The 24383-nt window shown below is 43.0% G+C and overlaps 1 protein-coding gene across 2 annotated transcripts in view; it reads right to left on the bottom strand.

Moving 5' to 3' along the window:
• Positions 1-24383, bottom strand: part of KLHL6 (kelch like family member 6) — an 82534-nt gene that overhangs the window by 30834 nt on the left and 27317 nt on the right. For both annotated transcript variants that reach the window (XR_011250206.1, XM_069558998.1), the window contains exons 3-6: positions 15983-16432; positions 8426-8663; positions 1320-1522; positions 116-329 (exon numbers count right to left, since the gene is read on the bottom strand). Coding sequence is in view for 1 of the 2 variants with exons in the window: in XM_069558998.1 (XP_069415099.1) it covers positions 116-329; positions 1320-1522; positions 8426-8663; positions 15983-16432 (1105 nt within the window). In the remaining variant the exon portion in view is untranslated. The remainder of the gene's footprint in view (positions 1-115; positions 330-1319; positions 1523-8425; positions 8664-15982; positions 16433-24383) is intronic.

The following is a 24383-nucleotide window of genomic DNA, read 5'->3' as shown; positions in this document are numbered from 1 at the left end:
ATATGTGGGCTATTTCTGTCTCCGGGACTGAAAGATAAATTCCACCAAGGCCTGGACCAATCCCATCTTCTTTTCCTTTTCAGCCCCACCCACATCATGCCATTTGCTCACTTACCAACTACATAGATACGGTCCCGGAAACTCACTGCATTGATGCATTTAGCCTCTACTGGCATGGCCGACTTTAAATTCCATTTATTGGTTGAAGGATCGTAACACTGAGTCTTGTCCGTCGCCAGTTTCCCATTGGGTCCTCCCCCAATCACATAGAGCTTCTTCTTATGACTGGTAGCTGCGAAGGAACTGACGTGGATCAGGAGGGGCGCAGCCTGCAGGGGCACAGGGGCACCAGGAGAAGCTCTCAGTCACACTGCCCAGATTGTTGTGGTGGTTCACAGGACACAGGCCAGGAGTCAGGGAACACAAGGCCGAGCATCCTTAGCCTAAAATCACAAGGCCTGTGGGCTTGACTCCCTTGAGATACAGAGAAGATCAAAGCATACATTTCCCACCCTCCCTCCTGGCTCTGGTTTCTAGTCTATTTCTCCCTGAGAGTCCAGCTCTCAGCGGAGGTGGGGTGTAGACAGTAATAAGTGTATACGAGATGAAACCAGCCCATGTTGGAGGAGATTGCTTTCTCAAAAATGTATATTCATATTTATTCATGTGCTCCTTCATTCAAAAAATATTTACTGAGTGCCTACTATGTCCCAGGCATTGTCCTTAGCACTTATAGTTAGGAAGAATTGCTGGTATAAGGGTTCCAGGTGTTATCTATAGGCAGATCTCCAGAGCTGGTTCATTTTACATAATTGAAACTTTATGCCCATTGATGAACAAAGCTTTGCCTTTTCTTGAGTATGATATGTACCTGAGATTGTATTGCTAAAGTCTTATATGAAGACATACACATGGTTCATCATTATAGGCACATGAATAAGGGCTGACCAGATGACTCTGGGTTTCAACAGTGTAGTCAAGGGATCCCTGTGTGCCCAGTGTGGAGAAGTCAAGGGCAGATGGTGTCCTAGGAGACAGAAGTTCTAGACCAAGACATACAGACCAAGATAGGATCAAGCCTGCACTCCACATCTGAGGTACTGGCCAGGATAGGACAGGTACCCACACAGAGTTCCCCCACCTGGAAGAAGGTCATTTCTGTGATCTGACCAGAAATGCTGAATCGATGGTAGCACCAAAAATATTCTCAGTGGGAGGAGAAAGATCAGAAAGCCATATACCTATGTTGGAAGATACCTTTTTTTTTTTTTTAAGTCTTGAAGCAACCATACAGCATCACTCATAGAAATAATCTATACCTCTGACCAGCAGTTGTGGAAAGGGTCGTAGGTCTCCACGTTGTTGATTCTCTGCAAGCCATCAAAACCTCCAAGCACGTAGACCTTGCCCCCCAGCACCACCATCTTGTGTCTCCAGCGGCCTATGTTCAAATACTCAATTTGAATCCATTTGTTTATTGAAGAATTGTATTTCCAAACATCATGCTGTGTTTCTTTACCACCTGAAAGACATATACAGCATTTAAGAAACCACCGGATGTGTAACAAGTACAGCTTCTCCCATAATTTCCCACAAGCCTGTAAGTGTTACCTCCCCAAACCAACACCAACCCTCACTCCACCCCGCCAGGCAAAAAAATTCATGAAGATGTGTGCGGTGTGGTTGGGGAGACAGAGCCAACACAGGGAAACAGGGAGACACAGTGTAAGGCTGTGCCATGTGTCACCTCTGTGCTGCGAGAGTTCGGAGAAGAGGCTACATGAGCTAAGTCCAGATAAGGCTTCAGGGAAGTGGTACCCAGGTCTGCCTAGGCGAGTGGGCGCCAGCAGGAGCCTGCACTCAGTGCTTGTATGGCCGAGGAGCAAGAGGTCAGGCAGGACAGGTGAGGTTGGACGATTGTGGGTGGGATAGTAGGGCCTTCCTTATGTGCTCAGTCACTCAGTCATATCTGACTCTGCGACCCCATGGACTGCAGCCCACCAGGTTCCTCTGTCCATGTGATTCTCCAGGCAAGTGTCCTGGAGTGGGTTACCATTTCCTACTCCAGGGGACTTCCCAACCCAAGGATCTAACCCATGTCTCTTGCATCTCCAGCATCGCAAATGGATTCTTTATCACTGAGCCACCTGGAAAGCTCGGTACGGCCTTGACCAGCATCAAAATAGAAAGCAGCTGAAGTTCTATGTTTGCTTATTTATTAATATTTAAACAAATACAAGCCTGGAGAAATCACCATGAAATCTTAGAAAATTCTTTGGTTCATATCTCTGATCTATATAAAAACATGTGAGGTTTCTCCTACTTTGAAATTATTTCTGTTGGAACTGAATGAGATGCTCACAATAGAGTGATGAGCTGGTAAAAAAAAAATTCAAAACAACTCAATAAACAGAAAATACAAATTTCAGTTAGGGAGAGAGAGCAAGACAAAGGAGAACTGACTTTTTTGGTGATTTTAATAAAATATTTTAATGACTTTGTATTTCCTTTTTCCCATCAGCACAGAGTACTACTAATTATTAATACTTAAAAGATGTAGTTTTCAGACTTTCAACTGTGCACTAGTGTGGAATTGAGTATGACTGGTGACGCTCTGTGTCATGAGTGTTTCTCAAGGGTGGAACCCCGAGGTGGGATTCCTAGGTCAGGGGCGTGCCCACCTTAATTTTCATAGGTTCTGCCAAAGAGCCTTTAAAGCTGTCCTGGTTGACCTTTCCTCATACCCCACCCACAGCAGATATCAGGAGGGTTTTTTTGGTTGGTTTGTTTTGCTTTACATCCTGATAGAGAAAAATGATGTCATAGTTTGGTTTTTCCCTGCTACTAGGGAGATTGAGCTTCTTCCTCTTCTGTGAGCTTTTTGTTCGTATAGTTTAACCATTCTTAGGGAGTGGGATTGTGCACCTTTTGGAGTTCTCTATTCAAAACACTGTGATATTGATCCCATTCAGGTAGTATCCAAAATTATAAAATACTATACACTTTCAAAAAGTGTATGCAAATGTTATTAAAAGGAGGAGAAAACCTACAATTTTTACTTCAGGATGTAAAAGAAGATCTGATTAACTGGGCAGGCATATCGTGTACACAGATGAGAAGACAAGTTATTGCAAAGATGTCAGTCCTCCCCAAGTTAACCTCTATGTTGGGTGTCTTCAGGGCTTTTCATGGATTTCAAGACGTGAAGTGACCATTCTAAACTTCATTTGGAAGAGTAGATTTGGGAACATTTCTAAGAAACATTTGAAAAAGAAGGAGTGAGAGAGCTTTCCCTGGCAAATATCAAAATACCAAAACCCTATGATAATAAAAATAATGTGCTACCAGTGTAAGATGAGACAAACTGATCAATTAAAAGCAAGGTACAGAAACAGACTAAAAGATACAGAGATTCTAAAAAATGGCATTAGAACAACTGGCTATTGGTTTAGAGAAAAATTAAGTTAGATCCCTATTTCACATTACACTTAAAATTTAAGTGTAAATGCTATGGAAGTAACTGGACAATATATGATAGAAGATGTTAAAGATCTTGGGGGTGGTGAGGGGCTTTCTAAGCATGACAAGAAACCTAGAATCATATAGAAAAGAAAGTTACTATTTAAAGTATAAAAAGTTAAAAGACAATCACTATCTGAGAGAAAGTATTTACAATACAAATAGCTTCCCTGGTGGCTCAGATGGTAAAGAATCTGCCTGCAATGCAGGAAACCCAGGTTTGATTGATCCCTGGGTTGGGAAGATCCCCTGGAGAAGGGAATGGCAAACCACTCCAGTATTCTTGAAATCCCATAGACAGAGGAGCCTGGCTGGCTACAGACCATGGGTTGCAAAGAGTCGGACACGGCTGAGTGATTAACACTTTCATACAATAAGAGCTCCAAAAATTAATAAGAAAGCGACAACCAACCAATAGAAAAACAAAGGATAGGAACAGCTCATTTTAAAAAAACATACATTTAACTAATAAATAGATGAAAATATATTCAATCTCACTTAGAGTGTAAATTTAAACATTCAAGTCTATTAAAATGTAATTGATAATAAAAAATGTTAACAAGGATGTAGAAAATTGGCACTGTCATTCATTATTGGTTGAACTGTAAATTGGTACAAACTTTCTGGAAGACAATTTAACAATATCTACAAAAATTCTAAATTTACACATCTTAATGCACTGGTCATAGCAAACACCCTCTTCCAACAACACAAGAGAAGACTCTACATATGGACATCACCAGATGGTCAACACCGAAATCAGACTGATTATATTCTATGCAGCCAAAGATGGAGAAGCTCTATACAGTCAACAAATACAAGACCAGGAGCTGACTGTGGCTCAGATCATGAACTCCTTATTACCAAATTCAGACTTAAACTGAAGAAAGTAGGGAAAACCGCTAGACCATTCAGGTATGACCTAAAGCAAATCCCTGATGATTATACAGTGGAAGTGAGAAACAGATTTAAGGGCCTAGATCTGATAGATAGAGTGCCTGATGAACTATGGAATGAAGTTCATGACATTGTGCAGGAGACAGGGATCAAGACCATCCCCATGGAAAAGAAATGCAAAAAAGCAAAATGGCTGTCTGGGGAGGCCTTACAAATAGCTGTGACGAGAAGAGAGGTGAAAAGCAAAGGAGAAAGGGAAAGATATAGGCATCTAAATGCAGAGTTCCAAAGAATAGCAAGAGATAAGAAAGCCTTCTTCAGCGATCAATGCAAAGAAAATAGAGGAAAACAACAGATTGGGAAAGACTAGAGATCTCTTCAAGAAAATTAGAGATACCAAGGGAACATTTCATGGCAAAGATGGGCTCGATAAAGGACAGAAATGGTATGGACCTAATAGAAGCAGAAGATATTAAGAGGTGGCAAGAATACACGGAAGAACTGTACAAAAAAGATCTTCACGACCCAGATAGTCATGATGATGTGATCACTAATCTAGAGCCAGACGTCTTGGAATGTGAAGTCAAGTGGGCCTTAGAAAGCATCACTACGAACAAAGCTAGTGGAGGTGATGGAATTCCAGTTGAGCTGTTTCAAATCCTGAAAGATGATGCTGTGAAAGTGCTGCCCTCCATATGCCAGCAAATTTGGAAAACTCAGCAGTGGCCACAGGACTGGAAAAGGTCAGTTTTCATTCCTATTCCAAAGAAAGGCAATGCCAAAGAATGCTCAAACTACTGCACAATTGCACTCATCTCACATGCTAGTAAAGTAATGCTCAAAATTCTCCAAGCCAGCCTTCAGCAATATATGAACCGTGAATTCCCTGACGTTCAAGCTGGTTTTAGAAAAGGCAGAGGAACCAGAGATCAAATTGCCAGCATCCGCTGGATCATGGAAAAAGCAAGAGAGTTCCAGAAAAACATCGATTTCTGCTTTATTGACTATGCCAAAGCCTTTGACTGTGTGGATCACAATAAACTGTGGAAAATTCTGAGAGAGATGGGAATACCAGACCACCTGACCTGCCTCTTGAGAAATCTGTATGCGGGTCAGGAAGCAACAGTTAAAACTGGACATGGGACACCAGACTGGTTCCACATAGGAAAAGGAGGACGTCAAGGCTGTATATTGTCACCCTGCTTATTTAACTTCTATGCAGAGTACATCATGAGAAACGCTGGGCTGGAAGAAACACAAGCTGGAATCAAGATTGCCAGGAGAAATATCAATAACCTCATATATGCAGATGACACCACCCTTATGGCAGAAAGTGAAGAGGAGCTAAAAAGCCTCTTGATGAAAGTGAAAGAGGAGAGCGAAAAAGTTGGCCTACAGCTCAACATTCAGAAAACGAAGATCATGGCATCTGGTCCCATCACTTCATGGGAAATAGATGGGGAAACAGTGGAAACAGTGTCAGACTTTATTATTTGGGGCTCCAAAATCACTGCAGATGTTGACTGCAGCCATGAAATTAAAAGATGCTTAATCCTTGGAAGAAAAGTTATGACCAACCTAGATAGCATATTCAAAAGCAGAGACATTACTTTGCCAACTAAGGTCCATCTAGTCAAGGCTATGGTTTTTCCTGTGGTCATGTATGGATGTGAGAGTTGGACTGTGAAGAAGGCTGAGTGCCAAAGAATTGATGCTTTTGAACTGTGGTGTTGGAGAAGACTCTTGAGAGTCCCTTGGACTGCAAGGAGATCCAACCAGTCCATTCTGAAGGAGATCAGCCCTGGGATTTCTTTGGAAGGAATGATGCTAAAGCTGAAACTCCAGTACTTTGGCCACCTCATGCGAAGAGTTGAGTCATTGGAAAAGACTCTGATGCTGGGAGGGATTGGGGGCAGGAGGAGAAGGGGACGACCGAGGATGAGATGGCTGGATGGCATCACGGACTCGAAAGACGTGAGTCTGAGTGAACTCCGGGAATTGGTGATGGACAGGGAGGCCTGGCGTGCTGCAGTTCATGGGGTCGCAAAGAGTCGGACACGACTGAGTGACTGAACTGAACTGAATGACCACTTCTAGGAATCTTTCCATATAGCAGCACAAGTTCATAAATATATATGTATGCAAAATGTCTGTTGTGGCCTTTTTTTCAAGGGGAAAATAGACATTGAAAAAAATTATGGTTCATTCATTCAACAGACAGCCCTGAAACTGGTAAAAGAGCAACAATAACAGTCCTCACAGTAATGATAGTGATGAGCAATACTGTTGAGTTCTCACCCTGTGCTTGGGATTGTGCTGTACTTTACGTGTATTGTAGACTTAACACATATAGTAGGTCATGTAACGATGTCTAGAATAGATCATTAATTGAGTACAAGTTTCTGTTGATTTAGTATAACAAGCATGCTTTTGTATATTGCTTATATCATTTTTAAAAAGACAACAACAAATGAAGACAGAGAAAAGAAAAGTTGTAGAATAAAATAACGTGTATCTTGTATGTGGCAAAGACTGACCATGACTACCAAGCCTGTCTTTTCCTCCTGAGCGCATGGCTGAACTACGCTTCCCAGCCCCACATCATGGGGGTGCAGGGAGGGCGTGTGGCTGGTCCTTGCCAATAGAATGTGAGCAGAACTGAAGCCTCGTGTCCAGGCTGAGGCTGTTGTGAGCAGGTGTGCCTTCTCAATTTGTTCAGTTTCTCTCTTCCCAAAATGCATCAAGCTTTAAGGTCACTTGTGGAAACAGCTGCATCATGAGATGGAAGGAGCCTAGGTCCCTGAAGAACCGAGTGGAGCAGGTGCTGTCCCTCAGCCCCCATGTACTACTGTGGTAATTCACTGAGATTTAGAATCTGTTGCCACGGCTAGCATTACTTACTCTAAGACAATACAAAACCATTTTGTAAAAAAAAAAAGTAAAAACGTAAGATTGTAATGGAGCAGAGTAACTGCCATGTTTTACTTTATACTCCTTGTATTGCTTAAATCTTCTACAACAATTAAAAATATTTCCACAAGATAAAAGAAAGCTGAAATCTAATCTATGGTATTAATGCATTCAAGGAAGAGCTGACCTGCCCTTTATTCTGAAGGAGGCCAGCTCTGGGAATAAGCTCTTCCCTAAACAAGTTTAGATTAGAGAAAACTTCCCAAAGAGGGGATGGGATGTTTGTCTCTTCCCTTGGCACCTCAAGAAGAGCTAGGTGGCTTTTGATGTCATGGAAGGGCATGAGACTGAGAGAACATGGATTGGAATGTGTGACTTTGGGTAAGTTCCATGCTTTCTGAGCCTGTTTTCTCCATTTGTAACCTGGAGATTAAAATCACCTACCATATGGAGTTGAAGTGAGAGGCAAATAATTAAACGCTACCAAAGGGTAAGTTTATTTACACTAAGTGCTGTAAAGATGGTAGAGATTGTGTCACTCAATAGTTATTGAACATTTACTATGTGTCCAGACAGTGCTAGGTATTAAATTCAAGGACTAATGGGAAATAGGCATAGAGTAATTACAAATAATTAAGCAAACAACTTAGCAGTAAGAGATGAAAAAGTATTGGGTGTTATCGGAGCATCTAAAGGTAAAATCTAATAAACTTGGGGGAGGGGTCAGATTTTTATTCATTACTGAATAAATTACTGAATATTCATTACTGTATTACCATTACTGTATTGGCCTTTGCCTACAGCAGACACCAGATAAACTCTAGCAATACTTTCCTTCTTCCTTTTCCAGAAAGTACAGGATCTGTCTGTCTGTTCCCCTAGTTCTTAGGACAATACTGCTCAAGGATTAGGGTTCGTTTAGTAATAATCCCCTCTCCACGATAGGACCATCTGAGTGCCTGGTTTCCACATGCTGACCCAGTCAGTGCTAGGTCAGTGCCATCCACACTAATTCTTCTAGGATGGTCACCTGGCTCTCACTCAGGGAAGCACGTAGTGCCTTGGGAACTGGCTTTGGTATCACATAACTTCTGCTTACCTGAGATGTAGACCTCATTTTTTAATGTCACGCATGCAAACTCCACCCACTTCTTATTCTCGCTGTCCAGCTCGTGCTCTGTCATGGGGAGTTTGGCCACCTCCAGGCGGCTGCGCCTTAGGGGATCCAGGCAGGTTACCTCCGCCACAAACCGTTCATCCTTCGTGCAGCCACCAATGATCATGAATACCTCAGACTGGAACTCATGCATCCTGGGCTTGGTGCGCTCTGAAATGATCTGGAAAACCAGTGGGAGTACAAAAAAGTAGAATGGTACAGTGGTTCAGAGCTCAGGTTATGGAACCAGGACAACAGAATCCGATTCCTAACTCTGCTACGGTATGACCATGTGACTTCACCTCCTTGAGTATCATGTTCTGTATAATGGAGATTTTAGTGGTAACAACCTCATAGTTTTGTCAGGAAGATTAAGTGGGCTAATATACTTCGTGTGCTTGGCCTCGGGCCTGATGGATAATAAGTACTCAGTAAAGGTTATCGGTTATAGATTTTACTACTTTTTAAGAAGTTCAGATCTGTTTACAATCAAGTGCACTTCCTGCATCTTCTCTCTTGCTTGGTTGGAAGCACTGAATCCTAGAATTTAATTTCTGGCCACCTTCCACTGCCCCTTGGTTTCAGTTTCTTGATGATATCCCAGACTTTGCTCACTGCCAGGCCTCTTTAGAGGACTGGAAGAGAAGTCCTGACTGGGCACAAAAGAGCATCCAGAGACTTAGGAGAAAAGAACCGAAAGGGAACAGAGTATATCCAGGGAGGTCGGGGGACCGGGTCCCAGCAGCAAGCGTATGACCCTTCAGAGCCTTGAACAAGTGAAGAAGTTCATATCACAGATATCTGAACCCAGGTGAAGGAGCAGAGGTTTGGGGTCAGATACACCAGAGTTCCTTCCTGCTTTCACCACCTATGGCCATGTGACCTTGGGGAAGAGACACAGTCTCTGTAAGGGCCTGTGATCACACCTCTGCCTCCAGGCTGCTGTGAGCATGCATGAGGTTGTAATGTAGAGGGCTGAGTCGAGCATCCGGCACACGCAGAGCCCTTGAAAGCTAGTCAAAGGGGATAGTGGGAGTGGTGGGAGATGCCATGTTGATGTTATGAATGAAAAGGGAGAGGTGCCCTCCTCCTGGTCCAGCCAACCCTGGGCTTGATGCGGGAGGTTCTACAGGTGCAGGACCTTGATGGGAGACAGAGAGGCAGCACCCATTTCCCACGTGACCAATGCAGTTTCTTTTTCCTACAAGGTTAAACTGACCTAATATGGATCATGGAACTTCAGTCTTGCCTACAGACACACAGGTTACAGTAGCAAAGACTGAAGGCCACAAATGGTGAATCCAATCAATAGTCACATCCAATCAGGTCAGCCAACATCCAGCATCTATTTCCCAGAAGAGACTTTATTTTTCTGTGCCTATAGTCAGATACAATAAATTTTGATCCGCAGTTCTTGAGGCCGAACCGTGGCCAGTAAGTGTGTAGCAGGGCTCTCTTCTGCGGGTGAGCAGAAGGGAGTATGACTATGTGTGGCAGGACAATCCTGGGCTGAGCCTGCAGCACTGACAGTGGAAAGGCCAGCTGGGATGAGGGTAGGGGGGTGGTCTTGAGAACTTGGAGGCACTATGAGAATACCAAGCTGGTAGGAGAGGATTGAACAATGCATTGGCACCAAAGACAAATCTGTCCCCTCTGAGATTTCTCCCTCCAGCCTCTGAACCATCCTTCCGGGTACAACCTCCAGCACCAATCTGTCCTCTTTCAGGGAGGATTTATGGATTATAGAGCGATGTTTAGAGAACAGCACTAGCCTCCCAGAATTGGTTTCCTGTGACTCTTACTCTGGTTCAGAGAAGCAGGCCCCAGCTTCCCCTCTTTAACCACCTTATGCACAGTGCCTGCTCTGCCGCATCAACAGCCTGCTGACTAGCTAGGGACCACACTAGCTGTGATCTTACTCCTGACTCCCAGTCCTGCATCCTGGCCTGCGGAAGACTTTGTTCCCACTGACAATCCTGCATTGCTGCCTGCTGTCAGGATCTCCCCATATCTGTCCTCAGTTTCCCACACTGCCTCCCAACAACTCGCCCTGTAATCTTTTTGACATCAATGTCCGTGTCACTTTGCTCTTTTCCCCGGGAAGCCATTCTAGCCTTTCCACATATGCTCCCACAGTCCTGAATTTCCCTATCACAGCACTTTTCACCCTCATCTAATTTATTCTAATGTCCTTCATGGCTGGAACAGCCCTTTTCTTCAACAGGTCTCAGCACCAAGAACAATATCTGGAGCTTGTGGGCTTCCATAAATGATGGCTGAATGAATGAATGAAAGAATGGGCAAGCTAGTTGACCCAGCACCTGATAAAGATTTTTTTTTCCAGTCTAGATCATTGTGGTAACCAGCTTCCACAAGGGCTCCCAGCAATCCCCACTTCCTGGAATTAACATCCTATGTTGTTCCCTCCACATTGCTCCTAGGTCGATCTCTATGCCAATAGAATACAATAGTGACAGTATACTACTTCTGAAATTAGGTTATGAAGGCACTAGGATTCCATCTTGATTGCTGTCTTTCTTGGGTCATTTTCTCTAAGGAAGCCACCTGCTATGGAGGGGCCAACCATCAGCAAGGAAGTAACACCTGTCAACAATCTTGTGAGGGAGCTTGGAAGTGGATACTCCAGCCGGCTCTGAGATTTGAGATGACTAACTGCAGCCCCAGCCAGTAGCTTGACTGCAACTTCAGAAGAGCCCCTAAGCCAGAACCACCCAGCTAAATCACTCCCAGATCCCTGACAGTAATGAGATAATAAATGTTTGTTGTTTTAAACTGCCTTTTGGGATAATTTGTTGCACAGCAATAGATAATATAATCATCCAGTTCATGGATCAGGCTGGGTATTGAGACCTGCCTTCCCTGGTGGCCCAGAAGGTAACTGGGGTCAAATCCCTGGGTCAGGAAGATGCCCTGGAGAAGGAAATGGCAACCCACTCCAGTATTCTTGCCTGGGAAATTCCATGGACAGAGGAGCCTGCCGGGCTACATGGAGTTACAAAACAGACATGACTGTGTGATTGAACACACGCTTAAGTTCAGCTATACTTTCCAAAATATTAACCTCAAAGGCATGACAAATGCCAATCAGACATCAGAGATGTGCGAGTTTTCAGATACAAGGAAATGTTTGCCAGTGAATCAAACATAACAATCAGGTCTACCCAGTATATTTTCATATTGTTAGAAAGAGCAGAGTTGCACCTAACTGAATACTCTTTGTCCAAAGAGCCCATATGAGAGGACTGAACAGAAGTAACCAAACTACTTGGATAAAGCTCACAGGGGTGAGCTTCTGACACTCTGTCCTCAGGAGTAAGCCCTCCTGACAGCACACATATCAGAGCAGCATTTGGTATAGATCAAGTTGGTCCCTGGAAACTTCGGAGGCAATGAAATGAAGGGGCAAATTTCTCTGCCCCAAAAGACCTCTCTCAGTGAAGGTACCAGCTACTACTCCTAGATCAAATGTAAATTGACATTTGCCTTTAGGTTCTAACATTTGACTCTGTCACCACCACCGTGGGCTTAAAAGGAGGAACAAGGTTAAGTCTGGGAAAGGAGGGTTAGGAGAAGGATGTTCACAGCGTATACTCCAGACTTCCACTCAAGTCATCAGGAATAAAGCCAGGCTCATGGAAGCAGTGAGAAGACTGAGAATTTTAGAAATCAACTAGCTATGAGACCCAACTCAGAGATCACAATGGTTGGTTGGCTCAGTTACCTAGACAATAGAACAAGAATAAGAGAGTGCCTCTAGCACTTGGGGCAATAAGACAGAAAAAAATTAGGACTGAATGGGAAGAGAGATTTTAGCCTCAGAGAAAGAAAATGCTTAATGCTTGATTGTGCCATAAAGGAACTGAGTGAGAATAGGAACAGTCTTTATTTCTAGGACACTTATCATCTATCAGATATTGTGTTAACACATTTCATTCATTATCTTATTTAAGTCTCAAAACAATTCCATCAGCTGGTAGGTATTATCTTCCCCATGTTACAAGGGGGAAGAAAGCTGAGCACTGAAGAATTGATTCTTTTGAACTGTGGTGTTGGAGAAGACTCTTGAGAGTCCGTTGAACTGCAAGGAGATCAGTCCTGGGTGTTCATTGGAAGGACTGATGTTGAAGCTGAAACTCCAATACTTTGGCCACCTGATGCAAAGAGCTGACTCATTTGAAAAGACCCTGATGCTGGGAAAGATTGAGGGTAGGAGGAGAAGGGGATGACAGAGGATGAGATGGTTGGATGGCATCACCAACTCAATAGACATGAGTTTGGGTAAACTCGGGGAGTTGGTGATGAACAGGGAGGCCTGGCATGCTGCGGTTCATGGGGTCACAAAGAGTCGGACATGACTGAGCGACTGAACTGAACTGAACTGATGTTACAAGGACTGAGCTTTAGGGCAGCTAAGTTGCTTTCCCAAGGTCACACTGTCGGTAAATTGTGCAATCAAGATGAAAGTCCAGATTCACCTGACTAGAAGTCCAATTTTCTGACACTGGGGACTTTTCTAGTTATCAGTATTCACTCTGGTCCTAAATCCAAAGCCTATAATCCCACTCCCCACCCCTCCATCACAAATACAAAAGGCAGAACAGTTTTAACAGCGGCAATTTTGCAGAAGACATAGTAGGGACAATTTATATGAGAGGAAACCGTTTACATCTGCCTTTCAGGGAGTTCAGAAATGGGAAGCAGAAACAAAAATAGCAAGAATGTTGGCAATTGATCAAGACTTTATGCTTTAAATGCTGAACTGAGAGCAGTTGCGGAGGTTGACCTTGTCTTCAGGAATATGAGGGCTTTCCCATTGCTGAGCCACCTGCCGGTGACTCACATTTCAACATAGGATCCTTGTGGTGGTCTGGTTCTCTATCAGTCTACTCATCACCCTTCATTTGCTTAGTGTCCTATCCTCTCTAAAAGAGAAGATATGGGAGTTTATTAGGGCAGAGACTGTTTTGTGGTGTTTGGTGCCATGTCTGGCATATAGTTGGTATTCGTGATTTATTTGTGAAGAATGAAAGTATAGCCTGTTAAAATATATAGGGTGCTGCTGAAGTAGAACTTAGGGGGGAAATTAAAGCACTAATGACAATATTGGAGAAGGCAATGGCACCCCACTCCAGTACTCTTGCCTGGAAAATCCCATGGACAGAGGTGCCTGGTAGGCTGCAGTCCATGGGATCGCTAAGAGTCGGACACGACTGAGTGGCTTCACTTTCACTTTTCACTTTCATGCATTGGAGAAGGAAATGGCAACCCACTCCAGTGTTCTTGCCTGGAGACTCTCAGGGATGGGGGAGCCTGGTGGGCTGCCATCTCTGGGATCACACAGAGTCGGACATGACTGAAGCGACTTAGCAGCAACGACAATATTAGAAGAAAAAAAAAGAAAGATCTCAAAATAATGACCTTCAATTCCTCCCTAAGAAACTGGCAAAAGAATAGAAAATTCAATCTGAAGTAAGCAGAAGAAAGAAAATAATCAATATTAAAGTAGAAATAAGGGGAATAGAAAGTGTAAAGACAATAGAGAAAGTTAAATGAAACCAGAAGCTAGTTCTTTGAGAAAACCAATAAAATTGATAAAACTCTAACCAGACTGATCAGAAAAAAAAAAAAGGAGACAAATTACCAATATCTGGAATGAGAAATATGACATCACTGCAGATTCTACAGATAATAAAGAGGATAATAAGTGGACAACTTTATGCCAATAAATTCAGCAATGGAAAATTCTTTTGAGAAATACACACTACCAAGGCTAATTCTAGAAGAAATAGAATGATAGATATAGATATTAAAGAAATATAATTTGAAGTTTTAAGTTTAAAACCTTCTCTCACATACACACAAATTCCTTCTGATTCTGATAGCATCACTGATGAATTCTACCAAATATTTAAGAATGTGCTTGCAAAGTGAATAAATTACAATGGATCTGAAGACAACACAGAACTAGAAAAGTACACACAAAAAAGAAGGGGCTCCCAAGGGGCCTCTGAAAGACAATTGCTAAACTCTCTTGGCTAATATTTCTACCAATGGCGTAATGAAGAAGGCTTGGTAGCCAACCTCAGAACTGCTGTATAGTGGTATACATGTGTGGTATACATGGGTCGTATAGTGGTGTACATGTGAGGCTGTTCATGCATACAAACTTGACAAGCTGTCCTTCCATCATTGCTTCTTGATTGTTTTGTTCCTCTCCACTAAGCTTGTTCTTATTTTTTATAAAATTCTGAATATAACATTTCTTCAGGAATTGTTAAGCAGAACCAGGTAGATACAAATGATACTTTTATTTACCATCTTGGTACCCATTTATTCACTCAAAAAACATTAAGCACTCCTTAGCTATATATATATATCAAGGACTCTCCTAAGGTCTGGATGAATAGTCCAATAAGACGTATTTCCTACCATAACAAGTTCCCTGTCTTGAGATATTTATAGATGAGGAATTCAATGGTTAACAGGTGATGGTTGGTGCTATGACAGAGCAATGCCATGACGCTTTAAGAATGACAGGGGCCTCTGGAGAAGGCGATGCTTAAACTGAGTTTTGAAGCTGGAACAGAAGTTAACTAGATGAAGCAGAGGAAAAAGTCATTTGGGCAGCATTAGCCTGCATTCTCCAGTACTCTTGCCTGGAGAATCCCAGGCATGGGAGAGCCTGGTGGGCTGCTGTCTATGGGGTCACAGAGTCAGACACGACTGAAGCGACTTAGCAGCAGCAGCAGCAGCCTGCATTAACCTGAAGGCTGAAAAAGCATGTCCACCTTGGGGAATTACAAGTGGTGCATTAGGACCAAGAGGAGAGCAGGAGAGAGAGGTTGGAGATGACACCAGAGCCGTGAGCAGGAGGCTGGGCTCTGAGAGTTTAGGCAAAAGTGTGGGCTTTATCCTGAGGGTGGTGGGGAGCCAGTGAAGAGACTAAACCCAGGAGAAAATGATTAGGCTCGAGTTTTAGGTCAGCAGGAAGGCCAGATGAAGGGCAGGAAGTTGAGTTTTGAGAAATTTTCAGTTCAGGAAGGAAATAATGAGTCTGAACCTAGGTAATGTCAGAGGAGATCTAATGTGTCCCCCAGAATGGCCAAAGTGGGAAAACAGCAGCCCTGAGGAATGGTGACTGGACTGGACAACTGGACAGGGCATCCTTCCTGCATGTGTGCGGCTCCCCACCAAACTCCCGCCCTTACACAACTGAAATAAGGATGTGCCAGGCATGGTGCTAGGCGATTTCCAGATCTCACCTAGTCCTCTCAGTAGCTGTCTACCCTGTAGTATCATCCCCATTTTACAGATCAGAAACCCAGAGCTTCTGGACTGCCTGACTCAAACTATAAATTTAATAGCATCTTCTTCTTCATGCCCTAAGGATTTGTGAGCCAGTCTCACCTGTTTCTCTGGGAGGTCTGCTAATCCCTTTACTCTGCTGGTTATCTATAGCATCTCTCATCACCAACTCACCTCATTGCCAGAAAGGTGGTACATCCTGGCTTCCTGGAGCAGTGGGAAGACCTCCGGGCACTGTCTGATGAGAGGATCCGCTTCCACCATCTCCACAAAGTACCATGGGTCCAGAAGCGGCAAGCGCACGTTCTCCAGGACGTAGGGGAGCAGGCAGAGTCGTTCTGACTGCTTGTGCCTAACCCAGCTCATCACAGTCTCAAACACCTGAGCCTCCTCTGTCACGTAAAGGTCGTCACTCTTCAAAATATGGTACAGAGTGTCCACAGGAAGTTCCAGGAACTCCTCAGAGTTCAGGATCTGCACAAAGTTCTGGATGATGTAACTCTGAACCTGCTTCTTTAGACTGTCCAAGGAATGCGTGTCTGCCAGCCTCAGGATTCCAACACAATTTTCTGGGTTCAAAGCTTCTGTAAGGAAGCTGGCACAGGCATCCACCATCCGCAGGAACTAAGAGAACAGAAGGGTAGCAAATCAGGCCAGAAAATGACCAGTCCACAAAGAGGTTGATCAGTGAGTTGTATGTAGTAGCAAAAATTTAGAAAGAACCCAAGTGACCCAAATAGGGGACTAGCTAAATAAATGAAAATATGTTCATATTTTTGACAGCTCTTGGGTCATTAAGAAAGCATGCTGTATCCAGCACAGCCAAAAATAAAATTTTTTAAATTAAAATAAAGACACAGAGTGTACTTGGAACTAGAGAGGTCATGATGGGTCTAAAAAAAAGAAAAAGAAATGAAAACATGTCATAGAAAAATATTAAATGACATGGAAGACATTCATAATGTATTGAGTTGAAAAATCCATTCACTGAATCTTGATCAAATGTCCAGATTTAATCAGCAACTTACAGGAAGCACAGGTGAAAGAGGAACATGTTCAATAATGCCATGGGAATACAATCAGCAAAAACCCAGACTGTGGGAAACTCTACAGAACAACCAGTTCAGTTTCTTCAACAAATACATCCGAAGGAGAAAGAGAGAAGTGAGAGGGAGTGGGCAGGGAGAAAGAGCTGAAGCATGAAAAGAGATTTAAAAGATACATCAACCTACAAGAAAATATAGCACTTTATTTGGAACACTAATTTAAACAAAATAATTTTAAAAGTCAGAAAAATATTTACAACGACCAACATTTGGTGATATAAAGCAACTATTACTTTTTAAATTTATATATTTATTTTAATTTGAGGATAATTACAGTATTCTGATGGTTTTTGCCATACATCAGTGTGAATCGGCCATAGGTATATGTGTCCCCTCCATCCTGACCACCCTCCACCTCCCTTCCCACCCTATCCCTCTATGTTGTCACAGAGCACCAGCTTTGAGTGCCCTGTAAAGCAACTATGATTAATTTTAAATATGGCAATAATGTTATGGTTATGTTTAAAGAAGTTTTGGGGGCTATATACTGAAATATTTTCAGGTAAAATGAGAAAGCACTTCACAAAAGCATATGTGTATTATGATACTATTTTATTTTTATAAAGAAAAAAAATTTTTGGTCATCGCAACAATAATCCTCCCACAGAAACAAGTCCCATAGGAATGGATGAAATATACTGTATAAACTATATAAGGCACCACACTCTGTAATGATGCTATGAGATTTTTTTCTTATTTTGTTCATATACTTTTAAAATCCTCTAAAATGAATAGTAACACTTTTGTGATGAAAAATTAATTTTAAAATTAATTGGCTTCCATGTCTTATTTTTAAATTATCATCCTCTTCATAAGAATGTGAGTCTTATATATGTATACAGCGCTTTACAGTGACAAAGTTCTTTTGTGTCTGCTATATTATTTAATACCCGTTTTACAGATGAAGGGTCTCAAAATGCTCCAGTCCATTTTATTTGCTTCTCTCTGGAGCTTAGCTTTGAAGGAGTCAAGTTCTCAATGTTATTGGTTTGATCAATTAGAGGAAAGACGGAAAGAAGGAGACTGAGGGGACAGGGCCTGGTGGGAGGGTTGCTCTAAAGACAGGGCCTCGTCAGAGTAGAGACAGGTAGACCTGACCGGGGAGTGGGGGTGCAGGCTGCAGTCAAGAAACTCTAATGATGGGAGCTGCGGATGACAGGGTTTTGGGGCCTGAAGGGAAGGGCAGGACAGGTCTTGGGGTGGACCACACTGACTTAGGGTTTGTCCTTCATTTCAGAACATTCTAGGAGGAACAGGTTCCTGATGAGGGGATCAATCCCAATGGCAAAATATTTTTCCCTGTCACACTACACTTTTCAATTGTCCGTTTAGGAATCATTGACCTGAGGGTAAATGACCTGAGGAGAAAGTCTAAACTCTGCCTCGGACCACCCGGCCTGCTGGCCCCCACCGCATGATCTGCTCCTCGCATGAGCAACTGTGGAAACAGTTGAGACAGAAATCTAACACCTGTTTAGTTGTTTGCAGATTTTCGGTTCAAAGAGTAAAAATATACAACCGAGACCAAGCCTCGCTGAGCCCTCAGAAGCTGTAACCAGAGCCCTGTGTGGCTCTGCCCACAGAGCCCTCTGAGAGGGCTGAAAGGGAACTCACTTAACTGGCAGGCTCTGGAGCAAAGCGGCAGGTACACCTCACCAGCATTTGCCTGAGAGAAAGGTGGTATGAAAATCAAATCGGTTTTCTAAATAAGTAGACTATCTCTGGGAGGCCACCTCAGAACCTGGTAACAGTGGTTGCCTCTGGAAGGGAACTGGGGGCCTGCGTCAGGGTGGAGAGGGAGAATTACTTTTCACTTTTGCCTCTCTGTATCCCCTCCAGTTTCGTGTCTTGTGGAGGAATTATCTATTTATTCTATCTATGCTCACAAATAGAGAAAACACTAGAAGGAAATACATCAAAATGCTAATGGTGGTTATCTCAACTAAGTTTTGTAGATAAAGTTATTAATTTGTTTTTTTGGATTTAGCTGTAGAGATCAAGTTTTCTGCACTGAGCAGGAAGTCGCTTTCAAAATCAGAAAAAAATAAAATAAATATTTTCTTGTGATTTTCAAGTATACAACAAGAAAATAAAATGTAAAAATAAAGAAAGAAAGAAAGAACACATACTATGTGCCAGTCCTTTCCGTTAAGCAGCTCATTTAATACATACAACAACACTATCAAGTAGAGATTTGTTATTATATCATTGCTGTTTTATAAATGAGGAAACAGTTTCAGAAAAGTGAAGCAATTTCTTCAGAGACTTAAAATGAGAGGTAGAGCTAAAAGTTGAAAGTCTTCTCTTGTTCCAAAAATATATGTTTTTACATTATTTCAAGTCACCTCCAGTCAAATAGTGTGTGCAGAGGACAAGGGCTTGCGTGCAGATGCCAAGGGCAATTTGTACACTTCACTGGAGCACTCAGATGGTCTGATCTGTCCAGACCCAGGAAGGCCCAGCTGACAAGATGCCAGTACTTACCCCAGCATGATGACCACTGAGGAGCAAAGAAGGAACCAGGAACGAGAATAAAATCAAGTACCAAAGTTCACACGTGTGAGAAACAGTGACCCACACGTGTCTTCCTGCACTTGGAAACCGCCCATCCACCTGTTCTTCTCGCCAATATGTACTGAGCATCTGTTAGATCACAGGCCCTCAGCTGGGGCTACCAAGGGGAGCAGAAAGAAATACAGTGCCCAGGCTCACTGGAAAAGGCAGCCAGTGGGGGAGGCAGGCAGGAATCAAATACTCATGCGGACTGTGTACAATTACTGCTGGGATAAACACTGTGTCACAGAGTTCAGTGATGCCGCTGCCTAGACTGAGAAAGTCTGCCCTTACCCCTCAAGCCGCGCCTATACATCAGCACTGGGACTCTCCCTGATGGAGTCACGCCTGTCTACTCACCTCCTGAAAACAGCCCTAAGCTTACCTGTCAGCACTGCCTTCCTATGCTCACACCATTTCATCAGCCAGGACCACCTTTGTCCCTCATCTCTGCCTGCTAAAATCCTCTTCCCATCACCTAAGCAAGTTTGACTCTGGAGCCCCACTTTTAAAGAAAGGATTCAAGAGAGTTCATCCCATCTACAACTGAGAAGTCCCCTTTTAAGTTTCCCTCAAAAAGGAGGAAGAAGGGAGTACCACAGCCATCACTTTATCTACACAGGGCTGTTTTCTTCATTCAGAGTTGTTTAATCTGGGACCAACGGATGCTCTTGCGAGTTTTTTAACCCCTACATTGTGTGGAAAAATTTGTTTACACACATGGAATTTTTCCAGAAATTGTGTTTGCAGGAGACACTGAGTTGCTCTCTGGTATCCATCCACCTGAGGACAAAACCAACACAAGAGGGATGGCCAACCTGAAGGACCAGAAAGACACAGAGCCGAGGTCTTAATCAGACTGTGCGTGGAGCCTTCCCTGCCTCTGGACATTTTTTATTCTGGCTCGATACTTGGTTAAAACGAAAGAAGGGAGACAGAAGAGAAGGGAAAGGGAAAGAAGTGGAGAAATCCTATCTATTCATGAAGTTATTTCTCAAAAGCCACTTCCTCCTTCATGGCTTCTCCAGCTGCCCCACATGGAACCAGTTCCTCCCTCCTCTGGGCTCTACTAACCAACTCACCGCCCCTCTAGTAGAACAATGATTACATTTCTATTTTGTCCTATGGTCCAGTATCTCAAGGGCAGGTACTAGGTCATACTTGTGTTTTTATTCCCAGCAGCGCTTAGCACAAATTCTGGCAAAAGAAGGGAAAAAGAGAAAGAGGAAAAAAATATTTTTCAGGTACTTAGTATGTACCACGATCTGTGCTAGATAATTTCTCATGCATTATTTTGTTTAATGAATAAATTTTCTATTTTTAATAAATACATTTTAAGTAGATATTAATATTACCATCAGTACAGAGGATGGAAGAGAGAATTCAAAGAGTCAAGTGTGTTGCCCAAGGTCACACAGTTGGTAGGTGGTAGAAATGATACTGGAGAGCACCTGGCTAATTCTCCTCCCTGAGCATCACCTTGCCTTTGTAACTGTTGCATTGTTAAGCTGACAAAATTCCAGGAGAGTCCAAAGAGGACTTGTAAGGACAAGGGTGAATGGAGGGTCTCCAAGTTGCCTATATTCCCCCCCAGAATGTGCTTCGATAAACACTTCTGGAAACTCTGGAAAAATTTTAAAGAGATGAGAATACCAGATCACCTGACCTGCCTCTTGAGAAATCTATATGCAGGTGAGGAAGCAACAGTTAGAACTGGACATGGAACAGACCGGTTCCAAATTGGGAAAGGAGTATGTCAAGGCTGTATATTGTCACCCTGCTTATTTAACTTATATGCAGAGTACATCATGCACAATGCCAGGCTGGATGAAGAACAAGCTGGAATCAAAATTGCTGGGAGAAATATCAATAACCTCAGATATGCAGATGACACTACCCTTATGGCAGAAAGCAAAGAAGAACTAAAGAGCCTCTTGATGAAAGTGATAGAGGAGAGTGAAAAAGTTGGCCTAAAACTCAACATCCAGAAAACTAAGATCATGGTATCTGGTCCCGTCACTTCATGGAAAATAGATGGGGAAACAGTGGAAACAGTGAGAGACTTGATTTTGGGGGCTCCAAAATCACTGCAGATGGTGACTGCAGCCATGAGATTAAAAGACGCTTGCTCCTTGGAAAAAAAGTTATGACCAACCTAAACAGCATATTAAAAAACAGAGACGTTACTTTGCCAACAAAGGTCCATCTAGTTAAATCTATGGTTTTCCAGTGGTCATGTACAGATGTGAGAGTTGGACTATAAAGAAGGCTGAGCACCAAAGAGTTGATGCTTTTGAACTGTGGTTGGAGAAGACTCTTGAGAGTCCCTTGAACTGCAAGGAGATCCAACCAGTCCATCCTAAAGGAAATCAGTCCTGAATATCCATTGGAAGGACTGATGTTGAAGCTGAAACTCCAATGCTTTGGCCACCTGATGAGAAGAACTGACTCACTGGAAAAGACCCTGATGCTGGGAAAGATTGAAGGTGGGAGGAGAAGGGGATGCCAGAGGATGAGATGATTGGGTGGCATCACTGACTCGACATGAGTTTGAGTAAACTCCAGGAGTTGGTGATGGACAGGGAGTCCTGGCATGTTCCAGTCCAGGGGGTTGCAAAGAGTCGGACACAACTGAGTGACTGAAGTGAACTGAACTGAAACACTTCTGAGTGTGAGGGTAGTGTTAATCAGAATCACAGGATCCCAGCCAGTGGCTAGGAAACTACTGAGCCAGTCATGGAGGCAAGAAACTCTTCTCTTTAAAAATATCTGGTTTTGCTTCTTCATATTCAAGATTATTTAGGACTTTAGGGTAAGTTTTCAGATCTCAGTCTGTCCCAATTACACATGAATTTATTTATTAAACCTGAGTGATGACAGATATTGGTAACAGATAATCAACTTCCTATTTGGGGTGGGCAGCATGTGAGTAAAAGTTTACACCCAGGCACCTGACTCTCAGAGCAGGGAGACTAAAAATATAATCAAAGAAACCACTTGAAACATGCTTGCAGTTCCCATGAGAAGTGTCTGCCTCAAAGAGAATGCACCTCCCCCCATTCCCACAGCCCCTCTGCTGCCTCCCTGTACACTCTCCAGAACCAGGCATCCTAAAGGATCTCACCACTGTGATTCCACATTTCACTAGAGCTTCCTTCAAATCCACTCCAGAAAAACGTAAGTCCTATTTTGGTCCAAATCAGGAATCCTATTGACCACAGTCCCTGTCTGGCCTTGGAGTCCTTGCAAATGATCTATAAAGACATTGATATTTTTTACTTCAAGCCCCAACAAATCAGTATATGTGAAGAGTGTGTTAATTGTTGATGAGATTAACATAATTAAAACTTATTAGAAAGTGCTTCTGAATTCACTGTAAATATTTGTCACTATTTTTGTCTTCCCAAACAATAGATACAAAACAGCAAGCCATTCTCTTGTGGGGTCTGTATTGGTAGTAACGAGCAGTCTTCATACAGATTGTAAGTTGCCCCTGATTCTAATCTTCTGCCTTTGCGCCTATCTCTCAAGCCAGATACCTGCCTAAGACTCTATGGGAATACACTCTCCCACCTTAGGAAGCCATCTGTTCCCTTCAGACTTTCAGTCCTTGCTCTAGACTTGGCTGAAAGATCTGCTGCTTCCTGGAAGCTATACAGGGTGGGCAGGAAAGGAAGGCCCTAAGACCTGCAAAAGGTCCACTCACTAAGGTGGGGCAGGTGCTGGGCAACTGAGGCGCATAGAGGTGCACTTACCTCATAAATGGAATCAAAATGAAAACTAAGGGGCAGTGCCCAAGGGTGTGGCAAGTTTGGTAGAGATTCAGGCAACAGACAGACTTTGAGTTCCCAGAGGACACAACGGGAGCCCCAACAGGCTAGCAGCATGCAATAGCGGGTACATGTGGACCACACGAAGATTCAAGGGGCAAGCGGTACAGCTGTGGCTTAGTGACTCAGCCCAGGGAGAGTGTGAAGGCTGGGGAGGGACACCATTATAAGGATTAAACAGAATGATGGTGCCTGGGACATAGCTGACGCTCAAGACTTTGGGGGATTGGGTGTGTATGTATGTGTGTGAGAGAGAGAGAGAACACTTGTATACAGCACAGAAGCATGTAAATAAGTAGAAGCCAGGTCCTAAGAAGCAGGTCCATGCACACAGCTGCAACAAGTGGGACAGCAGGTAGAGAAGGTGAAACCTTCAGTCTTTGTTTAAAAGTTTCTTCTGCCTGAAATACATTTTCCCAAACCCAGCTGCCACTTGTTGAAACCCAACCCATTCTATGAAGTCCAACTTCTACAGAGCCAGAAATTTCTATATTCTGCCTCAGGGTCTGGAAGCTCATTGGAAATCCTCGTTTTTGAGTCTTCAGCAGTAGTAATGGAGGCAGGTACAGGAGCCAGAAGTTCTGGGTTTAGACCCAGATCAAAGCTCTGCCACTTGATTCACTGAAATCTAAGCCACATCTAGAAAGTGGTGGGAATAATAAACCCACCTTACAGTCTCATTATCAGGGTATTACCTGGCCTGCTCGTGCTCAGAACTACTGTCAATATCAAATAGGATCATGTAGGGGAAAGAATGTGATAAATTGCTACTTAAATGTGATCTATATTTATAATTTTAATCTTTATTTCACCCTGAAAGATACTCACGAAGTACCTTGCACACAGCAGATACTTAGTAATTTGTGTAGTTAGGTAGCAGAAAAAGTCAGAATCTGGTAGCATTGTGAATGACATTGCAACTAAAACCCCACATCTCACTTCCTTATTCCACAACTTGTAAACAATAAGTAGGGCATTCCAGGCTTACTGACTCAGAAAAGGGTGAGAGAGCAGATGAAAGAAGACAATTTTGGCTTTTGTGTTTCTAAATACACTTTTAGAACTTATACTAGAAAAATAGTTTTG

This window comes from Ovis canadensis, chromosome 1, assembly GCF_042477335.2.
Source record: "Ovis canadensis isolate MfBH-ARS-UI-01 breed Bighorn chromosome 1, ARS-UI_OviCan_v2, whole genome shotgun sequence".
Taxonomy (NCBI): Eukaryota; Metazoa; Chordata; class Mammalia; order Artiodactyla; family Bovidae; genus Ovis; species Ovis canadensis.
Note: the sequence above shows the minus strand (reverse complement) of the source record. Positions and strands in the feature narration are given on the sequence as shown.